The sequence below is a fragment of the Harmonia axyridis genome, chromosome 1 (genome assembly GCF_914767665.1).
Source record: "Harmonia axyridis chromosome 1, icHarAxyr1.1, whole genome shotgun sequence".
Classification (NCBI taxonomy): Eukaryota; Metazoa; Arthropoda; class Insecta; order Coleoptera; family Coccinellidae; genus Harmonia; species Harmonia axyridis.
In genome coordinates this window covers 31,870,283-31,884,634 of record NC_059501.1, presented here as the reverse complement: position 1 = coordinate 31,884,634, position 14,352 = coordinate 31,870,283, and the positions used below count along the sequence as shown (strand labels likewise).

General features: G+C 36.0%; 1 protein-coding gene across 3 annotated transcripts in view; it reads left to right on the top strand.

The window, feature by feature from the left end:
* The window catches only part of LOC123676265 (rhophilin-2), a 221,880-nt gene that overhangs the window by 190,604 nt on the left and 16,924 nt on the right, over positions 1 to 14,352 (top strand). For all 3 annotated transcript variants that reach the window (XM_045612077.1, XM_045612069.1, XM_045612061.1), the window contains exon 2: positions 7,719 to 7,963. In XM_045612077.1, the coding sequence (XP_045468033.1) occupies positions 7,719 to 7,963 (245 nt within the window). The remainder of the gene's footprint in view (positions 1 to 7,718; positions 7,964 to 14,352) is intronic.

Here is a 14,352-nt window from a genome sequence, read left to right as displayed (position 1 = left end):
AGACGTCGAAAACGTAAAATAGATTCCGAAATTCAGCTCACGGATAATTCCTCAATGAAACGGCTTTTTTGTGAAATTCTGGATTTAATTATAACTCAAATTGAAATAAGGTTTAAAAACATTTCATCACTTCATTTTTTGGAACTAATGAATTTTAATAAATTTGATATATATGTTCGTAATTTTCCGGAGTGTGGCCGACCCACATTTCGAGGGCACGAGCCGTCACTGGTCAAATGTCAAATAATCATTTTGAATTTCAGTAAAATATCAGAAATTCTCATCCAAATAAACAAACCGACAACAATAACCTAATAAATCACATGTCTTATATTCCTATACCCACTTTTGTGGTCTCCAAAGGCGCATAAAATGAGAACTCAAAAGCTTCTCGAATTTTTCATTCTAGAAATCTCAATATGCACTATTTATGATTTTCTCTGTGAAATCATACACTCAGAGATAATCATATATTTTTTTCTATTATCCATATTCGATATACGTCCATGACAGTGGTTCATTGTCATTTCTGTATTCACAATATTTACAGTAATTATCTTATTTAGTAATATATAACTAAACAAATATAACAAATTTTCCTTCTTTTGAAGAAGTTTTCCAAAGAATTTTGCTTACTCATAATAAGATTGTGATATATAAGGTTGTTACATATAATGGATATTCCTTCTGGGGGGTATATATCCCCCTTATCCCCCCCCTAGGATACGCCACTGTATCTTAACTGAACTGAATTTCTAAAGTTTACAGAAACACAAATTTACTCTTTGCTGGGCTTCATCGAGAGTTGAGATTTTATTAGGGGCAATAAATACCAAACAGGCGGTTCTTCAACTTGAATGGGTGTGCCAGGTACAAATCTACCAAAAATTTTCGGGTAGCTCCATCTAGCGGAATTGCAGTTTCAGCGCAAACTAGTCTACAACCTTAAGCATCGACCAAATTTGGTTCCAACAAGATGGCGTAACTTGCCAAACAGCGCAACCATAAAAAATTATTGCAAAATCAATTTGGGAACAATTTTATTTTCAGAAGTGTTTCTGTCAACTACTTGCCACCTCGTTAGTGCGACTTAGCATCTCTCGATTATTTTTCATTCGGCTCTGTTGAGTTATAGGTTTATGACGACAAACTAGCAACGCTTACATTATTGGAAGCCAGTAAAAAACATCCATTCATTATTTTCATTCCAAAATGACGTTTTGTTCGGAATGGGTTCATTCATATTTCCGAATTCACAATTCACAATCGATATTTGTTTTCCTCTCTGAATCATTCCATTGACTGGCGGTGAAAATTTTTGAAATCAATGGGTGAATGCAGCAGATTGCTGCATATTCATGAATTCTGCCTATAAAGAGAGCATTTTTTCCATTATGGTAATACGCTGTTTCCAATTGTTGTCAATCAATGAATTATGCATTAGAGACGTTTTCTTCTCCATTTTACATGCAGAAACCGAACGAGAAAAAATGAATTCACGCTTCGTGAAAATGTGCAAATTACGTTCGATATCTGTGTTTGGATCGGTTCTTATTTGTTCACTTGGGAATTTTAACAGAGCGAAGTCTTTCGTACCACTCGGCATTTATTGTGTTAGGCTGTGCGTGAAGACAAGGACGCTTTCTATTTTTGCCGTAATAAATTGGTAATGAGAGAACAAATGGTACCTAATCTATTAACTTCTACTGCTAGTTTGTTGTGTTTTGTCTTGTTTTGCTGAACTAATTTGATGAGCATAACTCGTTATTGGTTATCTCCTAGGTCTGCTGAATACCATTGTTCATTCTAAAGAGTACATTTGCCACTTTAACATGAAAGAATAAGAAGAAGGACCCAATAACATAAAACATAAATCGCAGTTCACATAATTCAGTTGTATCTACACTGCTCAACAATTGATAGGGATCACTTACTTGTTCTAAATTTATTTCTGAAATATTCGCTCCAAGATTATAAATTTAGTCAGATATCAGAGTATTTTCAGTTGATAATATGGTTCACTTGAGAAAAGAATGAAAAAATGGAAAGTTGGAGAGAAAAAAGACTTTATTAGGAACACTCAAAATTCTGTGTTTGAATAACATAAAAATTTTATAATGAAACCACAAGAAGGCTGAAGTTTCGGTTAAGCTAGTACCTAGTTGGTCCCCCACGAGCTCGTCTCAAACATTCTACCCTACGAGGCATACTTTCGATCAAACGATTTATAAAATTTTGGGGCAAATTCGTCCAAATATCCCGTAAAGCGTTAGAAAGGTCCTCCAGGTTATTGATCGGTTGTTCTAAGGTTGACAATTGTCTAGACATCTCAGACCAGACATGTTCGATGCAATTCATGTCTGGAGAGCGAGCTGGCCAGTCCATCCTATCAATAGCATGTGTTTCTAGCGCTTCATTAACCAGACGACTACGGTGTGGACGGGCATTATCGTCAATTAAAATGAAATTCTCGCCCACGACAGCCGCAAACGGAACAATTATGGGTTCAATAATCATATCGTGATATCTCTGGCTGGTCATGGTGGTGTTCTGCAGAACAACCAACTCTGTGCGTTGGTTCAAACAAATGCCTCCCCATACACGTATAGAACCTCCGCCAAAAGCTGTTGTGGGTACCATAAACTGTTCTGCATACCTTCGACCTCTTTCCCTCCAAGCAAGAATACGTCCATCGGAGTTGACCAAACGAAATCTAGACTCATCCGTAAATAAACATCGGCTCCAATCTTCAAGTGTCCAATTGCGGTGCTCCTCAGCCCATTGCCGTCGATGAACCCGGTGTTCCCTATTCAAACGGTGATGTTGTACCCTCCTACGTGCTCTCAAACCACGAACATGTAGTCGTCGTCTTGCAGTCTGGTTCGAAATTACAACTCCTGTTGCAACTCTCAGTGATCTATTGAGCCGCGACGCCGGATAAGTGGGATTTCTCCTAGCATTGAGGATCAAAAGATGATCTTGGGCAGCTGTTGTACTGCGCCGCCGACCTCCCCCATGAATATAAGCTACTGAGTCGTTTTGGATGAACCTATTCCAAGCCCGACTCACGACACTTTGTGAAACATTCAACCGCCGGGACACTTCTCGCTGGGACAAACCGTCCTGTATCCACCGTATGATTTGGTCCAGTTGCACAGGAGCCAAACGTCTTCTCGGCATGACTGATAAGCTGATATTGTTCTCATTTCTTCAATTATTGTCACCTTATGTGTTTGAACGAGAGAAAAAACAGATTTAATAACAAATACCACATTGCTTTTCACTCCACCTGTAACAGCCTACAGATAATAATCGATTTTGTGAACAAGAGCCGATGAAGTGAGGAAGACTTTGATATAATCAACTCAATACATCTTACTTTTTCCTTAGAGAACATATAATGTACAGATATTCACGAGATAACTTGAAAAAAATACAAATGAAGAGAAGTTCATAAGTGATCCCTAGCAATTGTTGATCAGTGTATATTAGGAAATATTTGGAATTTAATATTATCCTTCTGAATTGAATCTTATGGAAAAAATCGATTCTATTAGCTATTATTTTACTATACAGGTTTAAAAGGATTTAGAGGGACGGGGATATCGAAAACCGTAAGAAATACTGGGTGGCTCGAATTACAAAACAGTTGCGTTATTTAGGGATGAGTGTGTTGGTGTAAACAGATCCAAAATATATCCAATGGTTCCCGAGATATCTCGAAAAAACTAAAAACCAAGTTTTTTTTCATAACTCATTTGTTTCTAGAGTTAACTTGACGAAACTCGGTTTGTAGCCATTATCCAATATAGATATTTTAATGGTGTCGTCAGATTTGTCTGTTTTCCATTGTTTCAGATACGCGATAGTCAGTTTTTTTCTTATGGACGCCATATTGGTTTTTCTTTTGGCGTGATAAAAAAAATTAGGCACCAGCCTACTACTTGAACAAAAAATAAAAAGGTAGTTCAAATTTTCGTAACCTGACTCGATATTTTTGTAGAGTATGATAGATTGTTGAATTCGTAATTCAAGCCACCCTGTATTTCTAACGTTTTTTGATATTCTTGTAGGGCCCCTCTAGATAGTTCTAAACTTGTATATTTCAGATATTTTTCCATATGGATTATCTGAAACTATAAAAGCTCGGCGCTGTTAAATTTTAAATTGAAAAAATTCAAAATAACAAGTTCATCTATCATGAGTCCAATAGTTTTTCTATAAGGAATGCTTCCCAATTTACATTAGAATATTTTGCGCACTTGTTCAGTAGGTAATTGTTGCGAAATATATTCGAGATTTCAGGCATCATTTTGAATTCACCTATTTACTGAATCTCCTCTGGGCTGGGTTTTTCTTTCGTGAAATATTGATATAACAACTGATAATTCAAATAAACCAAAGGTGATTCGAAATTCCTCATATTGCAGAGTTGTTGTAACTGTCCTGTATACCTTTTCCAGGGTGAATTAATACAACATCAATCATTCAGTTTATTCACACTGCTCCATTTTATCAGCTCATCTAAAATGTATATGTTATAAAAACATCGAAAAAGGAAGCTGTCTGACATTTTGCATTCCAAATGGAGTTAAATGCTGAAAATATTTTAGTAATAATCCTTGAGAATACTACAGATATCCTGTTTTTTTACCAACTCCCGCACTTCTTGGTCTATTTATTATCCCTAATAATAAACATTTGAAATTATTCAATGAAAAAAGCATTAAAGAGGGATTGTCCCCACGTGGCTTTCCGCGTATCAGTCAAATATCAGGTACCCATTTATTTTCCCTCTGGCGCTCCTACGATGACCAAAATTTGTACGGTGTATGAAGTTGTACATTCACTTTATCTTCTTTCTCCTTATAGAAGGCAGTTGTTTTTCATTCGCAAATTAAAATGTACTCATTCTGCAATTATTGTTTCAAAAAATAATTTGAAAACCCCATGGAAATCGGTGGTTGTAAGAGGAAAAATCTATAATTTCGTTTTGAAATGTATTCACGTGGTGGTATTTTCATAATTCTCGTTTTGCTATGGAAAAAAATTCCATCTGTGCACTATCTGCCGTAAACTGGCGAAAACCATAGGATCATAAAAATATTCAGCGTTATGCCTAGGTTTTCAAATAGAACAAATTAACATTCTCCTTGACTTTATTATTTATAAAACTATCAATAATTTTTATGTTACTTTTTCGGAACCGTTTTGTTCAATATCCAGCTTTCAGAATTCTTTCAATTTGAATTATTCTTTATTATTTCATTATTAATTTACAAGCATTGCTCAAAGAAACACACTTATATTGTTCTCAAAGGAACCGTATCCCTGTATCCATTTCCGATGTTCTACTTGATTGGCACAACTGTTACCCTAGTTTGGAGAAATGATTCACCGCCTCCCCAATGAAGCAAGCCACAAGCAAACAGAGTTACAAGCAACTAATGGAAAGTAATCCAATCACGTCGTATAGCGAAGAACGGAATTTTCTAAAAATCCGTAAATTATCCGCCATCTGGCGAGTGGATTGTCGAAGCAACTGAGATTCAATCGATCCGTAAGATTAAATTCCCAGAGATATTGCAACTTGATGAAATCAGTTCGGATAAGTAAATTGCAAACTTTATTTCAATACGAAAATTAGGCGTTCACACGAATTCGTAGAAGAATTTCAAGTTTATTGTTGAAAGATTATAAATACAGAATGTTAAAAATAAATAACATTTGACAAAATGCTCATCATTGAATAAATATTGAAATAATATACAGGGTGTCCAATCCATGCTTTCAACTCTTTTCCCGCACGCATTTTAAGTCGCAAAGAGTAACTTTACCACACGGTGCGGGAAAACCGCTGCCATATAACATATGAAATAACAGTAGTTTTATTCGTAGGCACTATGCAAACACTAAACAGTATAGTTATTTATAATACAAGTGCAGAAGGCATTGATATTCTGTACGAATATTATACATTATTTTCTCTAATTCATTGCATTTTTGATGAAATTAATGAAATATTTCCATGAATATCATTTAGTGATTTTTGCATTGAAAAATGTTGGTTGGCAGAACTGATTTCTTTAAGGCAAATTGATGAATTGACAGATAAAGCCGTGGCGGAAAGTTCGGAGTACCAACATATAATAATCAAATATAACCATGAAAACTGTGCGATAATGATATATTCTCGCACGATTTTGTTCTACAAGATGTGGAAGAATGAACGGAATAACCACAGAATTAGAGAAAATTGATTTCTGTCATGTTTCTATCCACCGAATGCTAACGCTAATGATGAGATGACAATGGTAACGACATGCAGAATAATGTCTGTCATTCATATGTTTAAAGAAAGTATTCAAGCATTTGATTTTCAATTCATCTCATGCTCTCGTATAAAAAATATTATTCCAAACTGTTGCGGAAAGTGTTCCGCACTCAATTGCTTTACGGAACTCTTCTTCGGCTCGTCGTTCGAAAAACGGCAGTTACATGATGGAAAGTACCACTTTCCGCACTTGTTAGGAAATAGTATATTGTGCATCAAGAGGGGAAAGTCCAACTTTTCTCGCGAGTGTGGAAGTTTGTGGCACGAGCCTGAAAGGCGAGTGCCGCAAACACACGAGCGGATGGAGATGAAATATTGCATGTGGAGGTATCATTAGAATTTCAAGCGTTGTTCAAATAAAGGGCTAGAACCCTTGGAATTCAAGAAGAGTATCGAAAAAATAATCCAATATTTCCGTAACAACAGATCCACTAGGGTTCGTATTGCCTCTCATTCAGATAAACTAAATGACAACAATGACATCATAATGAATCGTATTACTAGTATAAACCTCCATACAGTTATGTTGTCTTCAAGAGCGCAATAGTCGCATGAATGAAGCTGAAATGTTCCTAACGACAAGTTATTGCTTTTCTCATCAATTTTATCATAAATTTATAGGAATGTTACTCGTATTAGCAAACCTAAGCTCCCTGATATAGTTGATATGTATCATTAATTGGATTGAATTGCAACTTTCATTTTCAACCTGAATGAGAAATCTTGAAAGCGCATTAGTTGAACATATGGAAGAGAAGAATTTTAAAACGGTTTCTCTTATCAACTAAAGGTCTGAAAAATAAATTTCGTTAGTACTTAATCAAGTATAATCAGAATAAAATGCTGAATGAACTATTTAAAATTAAGGAATTAACTAACGGTGATGTAGAAACAAAATAAAAGTAATTAGAAATGTATGATCGTTGAATGATATCAATCTGAACTCCTTTTATTTCTATTATTCAAAAAAGAAAATATATGAGCACTTGTAACGGCTTCGACACAAAAAATTGTATCACTGTAAAAAAAATTTAATGAATATAAATCGGCAGGATTTGAACCCGGGTTCATTATTTCCGAACACCGAATGAAAATTTCCAAAGGACACATATCCGGAACTATAAGTGAGAGTTCAAAAGTCATGTTCTGGATGGCGAATAAACAATTTTATTTTCAGTCGATTTTGTAAACAGTTAAAATCAAAGGGTGGTTCAAATTTAATTTCCTCGAACGATTCAAATGATCTGTTATTCGAAAATAATAATACAGCAGCCGAGGTGCTGTGGATCTTGTCAAGTTCTTCCAATTTTTTTTTAAATGGCCAGTTCTATTTTTAGTAGGTACCATTGATGGGTAGCTTAATAATTATGTTTTTTTATTACAGGGTTCTGATCCAAGAGTGGCGACATGTCGTGGCAAATTACAAAATCGTCGTTCCAAGCTGAATCAAGAAATCAACAAGGAACTCCGATTAAGGGCTGGAGCAGAAAATCTCTTCAAAGCTACCACAAATCGTAAGCTGAAGGAAACAGTTGCCTTGGAACTCAGTTTCGTCAATTCTAATCTTCAACTCCTGAAAGAGCAGCTGGCAGAACTCAACTCTTCAGTAGAGCTCTACCAAAATGAGAAGTGAGTATTTCGGACTGAATTTGAACGTGAAACGTATAATTATTTCTCATTTATTATTTTTATTATTATTAAACATAGTTTAAAATTTAGGCAATGCCTAAAAAAAAAGAAAAATACTGATCTCAATGCAAAACAATCACAGTAAACTTGGTGAATGATTTTGTTTACTGAAAAGAGTATTGCAATAACTGCTTATTCTATTGATGAAGAATAATTAAGCATCAACTCAAGAATATTCATTTATAATTTTCTTGCATTGCAATTCCATCGACAATTACTATTCTATTTATCTTTCTTCACGGTATACAGCTCTTGACCACTGGCAATCTCAATCACAAAAACAAGATCAGTACAAATACCCTATCGACCATATCAACTGAATAGTTGATTCCGTTTCCTCAATTTTATCCTTGAATAAAATCCAGAGGCAACAGCCTGAGGCATCTTGTATTAAACTGTAATTATACTGACCCACTTCTTCTGGTAGCCTTTGCCTTGGCTAACTGTATAAGATGTTATTGACATCTACAGCTGATCTCATTATAGAAGGCGCTAATTGTTATCGATTCACAGTTGGTTCTCAAGGACGGTAAATATAAAATCCAAAGTGAAATCCAATTCTACGATTGGTTGACGGTCTGAACAGAAGGTGTACCGATATTGTGACGTTTCGAGTAACTTGATTATATTCGGTTTATTACCGAGATAACATGTTTTTTTTTTAATAAGATTTCACAATTCGCGATGACGCGAAAAGTACCTAACTGCATTTTGATAAGTTTGCATTTTATGACTTTGTGCTATTTCTGGATACGACGGAATTGATGACTGATAAGGGCAAAGTCTTGATTACATTAGAAATATCAATTTGAGGAAATATACGGAGCAGTTTCCTTTGTTATTGTTATCAGTTGTTGCAATTTATTCACAGGTCATTATAAGTTGTCTCTGGTCTGTCTCGAGTATAAAAAGATTATGAGTATTAAAAGATTCATTTTAACCACAAATAAACCATGAGAATCTCAGTTCTGATTTGTTAACCTGCAATTAGTCAGACGACAGAATTGAATTTCAAATCACGAATTATTGAATTATTTTATTCACGAATTATTCTTCTGTCAAATCCAAAATCACAACTATTAAGTTGGTACCATTTGTAGAGATTGCCACTATTTATTTTAGCATCCATGAAGAAATACGAAAAAGCGCTACAAAATTTACAAAAACGTAATAATTGTTTTTCTCAGAGCTAAATAGGTGTTCTCTTGAAGAAACTTTTTCTGAATATCATTCAATTTTTGAGAGTTGTTATTAAATACCAAGAAATCAAAACTCAATGATTTTCGATATGTGCCACCCCATTTAACCATTTCAAAGTTATTTCTATAAAAAAAAGAAGGTTTATTCGGAAGTACCTATGTGCCACCCTATTTATCCAATTATCTTGTCTCTTCTCTTTCAGCTTTCATGGAGATTAAGTTACAAAAAAAATCACAGAAAAGTCTTGTACTTTTTTATATCCTTTTTGAGATGGTCAAGTCGAAAATTCTCAAAGTTCATAAAAAAATTCATAACTCAAAAACAGTGAAAAATCGCAAAACATACATGGGGGTGATTCGAATAGCCCATGACACGAGGGACCTGTATTTTCGTTTTGACGTCAATCCCTGTATAAAATAAATGATAACATCGATTTTTTAATGAATCAAAATGATACAGGGTGTTCCTGAATTCATGCGACAAAAATCAGGAGGTGAATGCTCGTATGGAATTGAGGTGGGTCTTACAAAGGTGGTGACAATTTTTTATCTAAAATTCCAGTAGAGCTAGAAACTTAAAATTCTGTGATTTTTTTGCCCTGGCGAAGGAGTAGAGGGTTTATGTTTCAATATTTCTGTTACATCATACAGAGGACACAACACCTTTCAAGGGTGATATCTCGAAAAGGGTTTGGTTGAGGAAATGATAAGATTTTCTTAACAAAAACAGAAGTTCCATCAAATTTGCATGAAAAAACCTGCAGGTCGCAGAGCGATAGTTTCAGGCGTTCTGGAGTTATGGCCGAAAGAAGATATTCTTCAACCGATGCACTGCGAAAAACCAAATTATGTCTTTAAGTTCTGACAGAAACAGAAATCTTCTCAAATTTGTATGAAAAATCGAAAGGTCGCAAAGCGATAGCTTCAGGCGTTCTGGAGTTATGGCTGAAAAAAGACACAATTTAGTTTTTCAGTTGAAGAATATCTTTTTTCGGCCATAACTCCAGAACGGCTGAAGCTATCGTTTTGCAACCTTTTGGCTTTTTCATACAAATTTGATGAGATTTCTGTTTCTGTCAGAACTTAAAGACACAATTTGATTTTTCGCAGTGCATCAGTTGAAGAATATCTTATTTCGGACATAACTTCAGAACGACTGAAACTATCGCTTTGCGACCTGCAGACTTTTTCATAAAATTTGATGGAATTTCTGTTTTTATTAAGAAAATCCTATCATTATATTTGAAATTTCGAAGTAAAATGAACAAAACAATGAACTTATGACTTAGCGCCTCCTATCGAAAGCAGCAAAAACAAATTTATCATGAGTATATTTTGTCCTCAATCAACAAGATATTATCTTTCAGACGAGATCTAATTTTCTCGAAAATGTTGAGCCAAACTGAAGGCACTTACACTCCAGGCACTCCAATTAGTCAGATTTCTTCCCTTATTTGATATCGTGAAATCGAAAGTGACAATTCAAAAAGATAGAAAATTTTACAAGGATTACAGTGATGATATTTTTTCTTCAACTTCGTATGAAACATTTTCAAGTAAAATTCATTTTTCTACTCGACGATAGCCATTACGCTCCCTAGCGGTAGAGGTATGAACTTCAAAACAAATTCCAGTGTGTTTTCTTGTACACTTTAGTGGTAAATTTTTTTACCGCAAGTCTCTACGATCCTGAGATATAGCCGCTTACCTCGCTTATTTGCGCACTCTGTACAATTCTGTGGTATTCAATGGTGCAATAGACGCATGAATAATGAGCGCTAAAAAGCTCCTCATTCTTTCATACTGTGATGAGAAATTTAATGCATCTTATGTTATACAGCAAGAGAAGTCATTCTTCATTGCACACTATTCAGAAAAGTTGGAAGTTGCGACATAAATAAAGTAACTCTAGAACTCACTTCAGAATTCCACGTGACGTGAAATATTCATATTCCCTTTTCAACTCCGATGGAATTGAACAATATCCCAAGTTTTCGGCAACGCGAGCTAGCGGTGTTGGGGAGTTACGTCTTTCACACCATAAAACGATTAAAAGTGGTTTTGGGCAGCCTCAGAACAGACCCCAGACGGTCGTCCAGAAATGCAATCGACGATTCGTTTATTTTCCACGCCATATTACTGGCATATGAACCTGAACTTGGCAACCTTTCTAGACGAAACTTTGCTCTCGGGGTAGAATGACCTATGCAAGCTGTTTCGGAATTCTGTGCTTAAATTTCTAGGACTTATAGTCGACGAAAAGAAAATATTTTTTGTAAAAAAAAAACACTGCGAATTTCACACTATGGTCATTAACAGGCCAATTGAAAAGTCCCCGGTCTACCATAATAAAACACATTTTTTAGCAAATTTCGATTTCATTATTCATTATACACTGATCAACAATTGCTAGGGATCACTTATGAACTTCTCTTCATTTGTATTTTTTTCAAGTTATCTCGTGAATATCTGTACATTATATGTTCTCTAAGGAAAAAGTAAGATGTTTTGAGTTGATTATATCAAAGTCTTCCTCACTTCATCGGCTCTTGTTCACAAAATCGATTATTATCTGTAGGCTGTTACAGGTCGAGTGAAAAGCAATGTGGTATTTGTTATTAAATCTATTTTTTCTCTCGTTCAAACACATAAGGTGACAATAATTGAAGAAATGAGAACAATATCAGCTTATCAGTCATGCCGAGAAGACGTTTGGCTCCTGTGCAACTGGACCAAATCATACGGTGGATACAGGAAGGTTTGTCCCAGCGAGAAGTGTCCCGGCGGTTGAATGTTTCGCAAAGTGTCGTGAGTCGGGCTTGGAATAGGTTCATCCAAAACGACTCAGTAGCTTATGTTCATGGGGGAGGTCGGCAGCGCAGTACAACAGATGCCCAAGATCGTCTTTTGATCCTCAATGCTAGGAGAAATCCCACTTACCCGGCGTCACGGCTCAATAGATCACTGTGAGTTGCAACAGGAGTTCTAATTTCGAACCGGACTGTAAGACGACGACTACATGTTCGTGGTTTGAGAGCACGTAGGAGGGTACAACATCCCCGTTTGAATAGGGAACACCGGGTTTATCGACGGCAATGGGTTGAGGAGCACCGCAATTGGACACTTGAAGATTGGAGCCGATGTTTATTTACGGATGAGTCTAGATTTCGTTTGGTCAACTCCGATGGACGTATTCTTGCTTGGAGGGAGAGAGGTCGAAGGTATGCAGAACAGTTTATGGTACCCACAACAGCTTTTGGCGGAGGTTCTATATGTGTATGGGGAGGCATTTGTTTGAACCAACGCACAGAGTTGGTTGTTCTGCAGAACACCACCATGACCAGCCAGAGATATCACGATATGATTATTGAACCCATAATTGTTCCGTTTGCGGCTGCCGTGGGCGAGAATTTCATTTTAATTGACGATAATGCCCGTCCACACCATAGTCGTCTGGTTAATGAAGCGCTAGAAACTCATGCTATTGATAGGATGGACTGGCCCGCTCGCTCTCCAGACATGAATTGCATCGAACATGTCTGGTCTGAGGTGTCTAGACAATTGTCAACCTTAGAACAACCGATCAATAACCTGGAGGACCTTTCTAACGCTTTACGGGATATTTGGACGAATTTGCCCCAAAATTTTATAAATCGTTTGATCGAAAGTATGCCTCGTAGGGTAGAATGCTTGAGACGAGCTCGTGAGGGACCAACTAGGTACTAGCTTAACCGAAACTTCAGCCTTCTTGTGGTTTCATCATAAAATTTTTATGTTATTCAAACACAGAATTTTGAGTGTTCCTAATAAAGTCTTTTTTTCTCTCCAACTTTCCATTTTTTCATTCTTTTCTCAAACGAACCATATTATCAACTGAAAATACTCTGATATCTGACTAAATTTATAATCTTGGAGCGAATATTTCAGAAATGAATTTAGAACAAGTAAGTGATCCCTATCAATTGTTGAGCAGTGTAGTTGCCTTTGAGTGCGATACATCGATAATAGCGATCTTCCAACTTTTCGATACCATTTTTGTAGTATGATTTGTCTTTCGCTTCAAAATAGGCCTCAGTTTCAGCCATTACTTTTTCTTTGGCGATGAATTTCTTTCCAGCGAGCATTCTTTTGAGGTCTGGGAACAGGAAAAAGTCGCTGGGGGCCTGATCCGGCAAATACGGTGGATGCATAAGCAATTCGAAGCCCAATTAATGTAATTTTGCCATTGTTTTCATTGATTTGTGACACAGCGCATTGTCTTGATAAAACAGCACTTTTCATTTCTTCAAATGGAGCCGTTTTTTAACGATGTCATCATTTAAATTATCCAATATATAATAATCGCTGTTGATAGTCTGGCCCTTTTGGAGGTAATCAATGAATATTAGACCTTGCACATCCCAGAATACTAATGCAATAACCTTGCCAGCTGACTGTTGTGTTTGTCCTCGCTTTGGATTCGGTTCATCGTGTGCAGTCCACTCAGCTGACTGTAAATTGGACTCCGGAGTGAGATGATGCAGCCATGTTTCATCAGGTTTATTGCGCTTCAACTAACACTATATGGTCATTCAAAATTATTTTGTGAACTTTTTTGATTTTTTCGTCGGTGACAGCTTCTTTTGGGCGTCCACTGCGGTCACCGTCTTCGGTGCTCATTTCACCACGTTCAAACTGAAAATACCAATCATAGTAGTAGGATAGGTATATGGATATCATTCGGAATTATTCGAATCATGAGATTTTGCACTTCTCCTACACTTTCGTTCAATTCTCATTCAACTAACGATAGTAGGGTTCAAGATTATGGCACATTAGATGGAGGAATTCAGCGCGGAGATAGAAGACTATTTTGAAATATTGAATTAAAGATCCAAATATTTCAACACGATGATAATTTCGTTCTCCTCTACATTTTCTCTACATCTACTTTCCTATTGAAATGGTCTGTTCCCAAGAAATGACGTTAGGAATTTAATATTTGCTGATATCCGATATAGATAGCTTTTTTAAGATTCTCTCGAGATATTCTGAGAGATGAGTTGAAATGAAAAGCATTGTGTAGAATATGTGCTGTTTTGACAATTTCGAATCAAAAAGCACTATTCCATTGAATTTAGGTCATATATC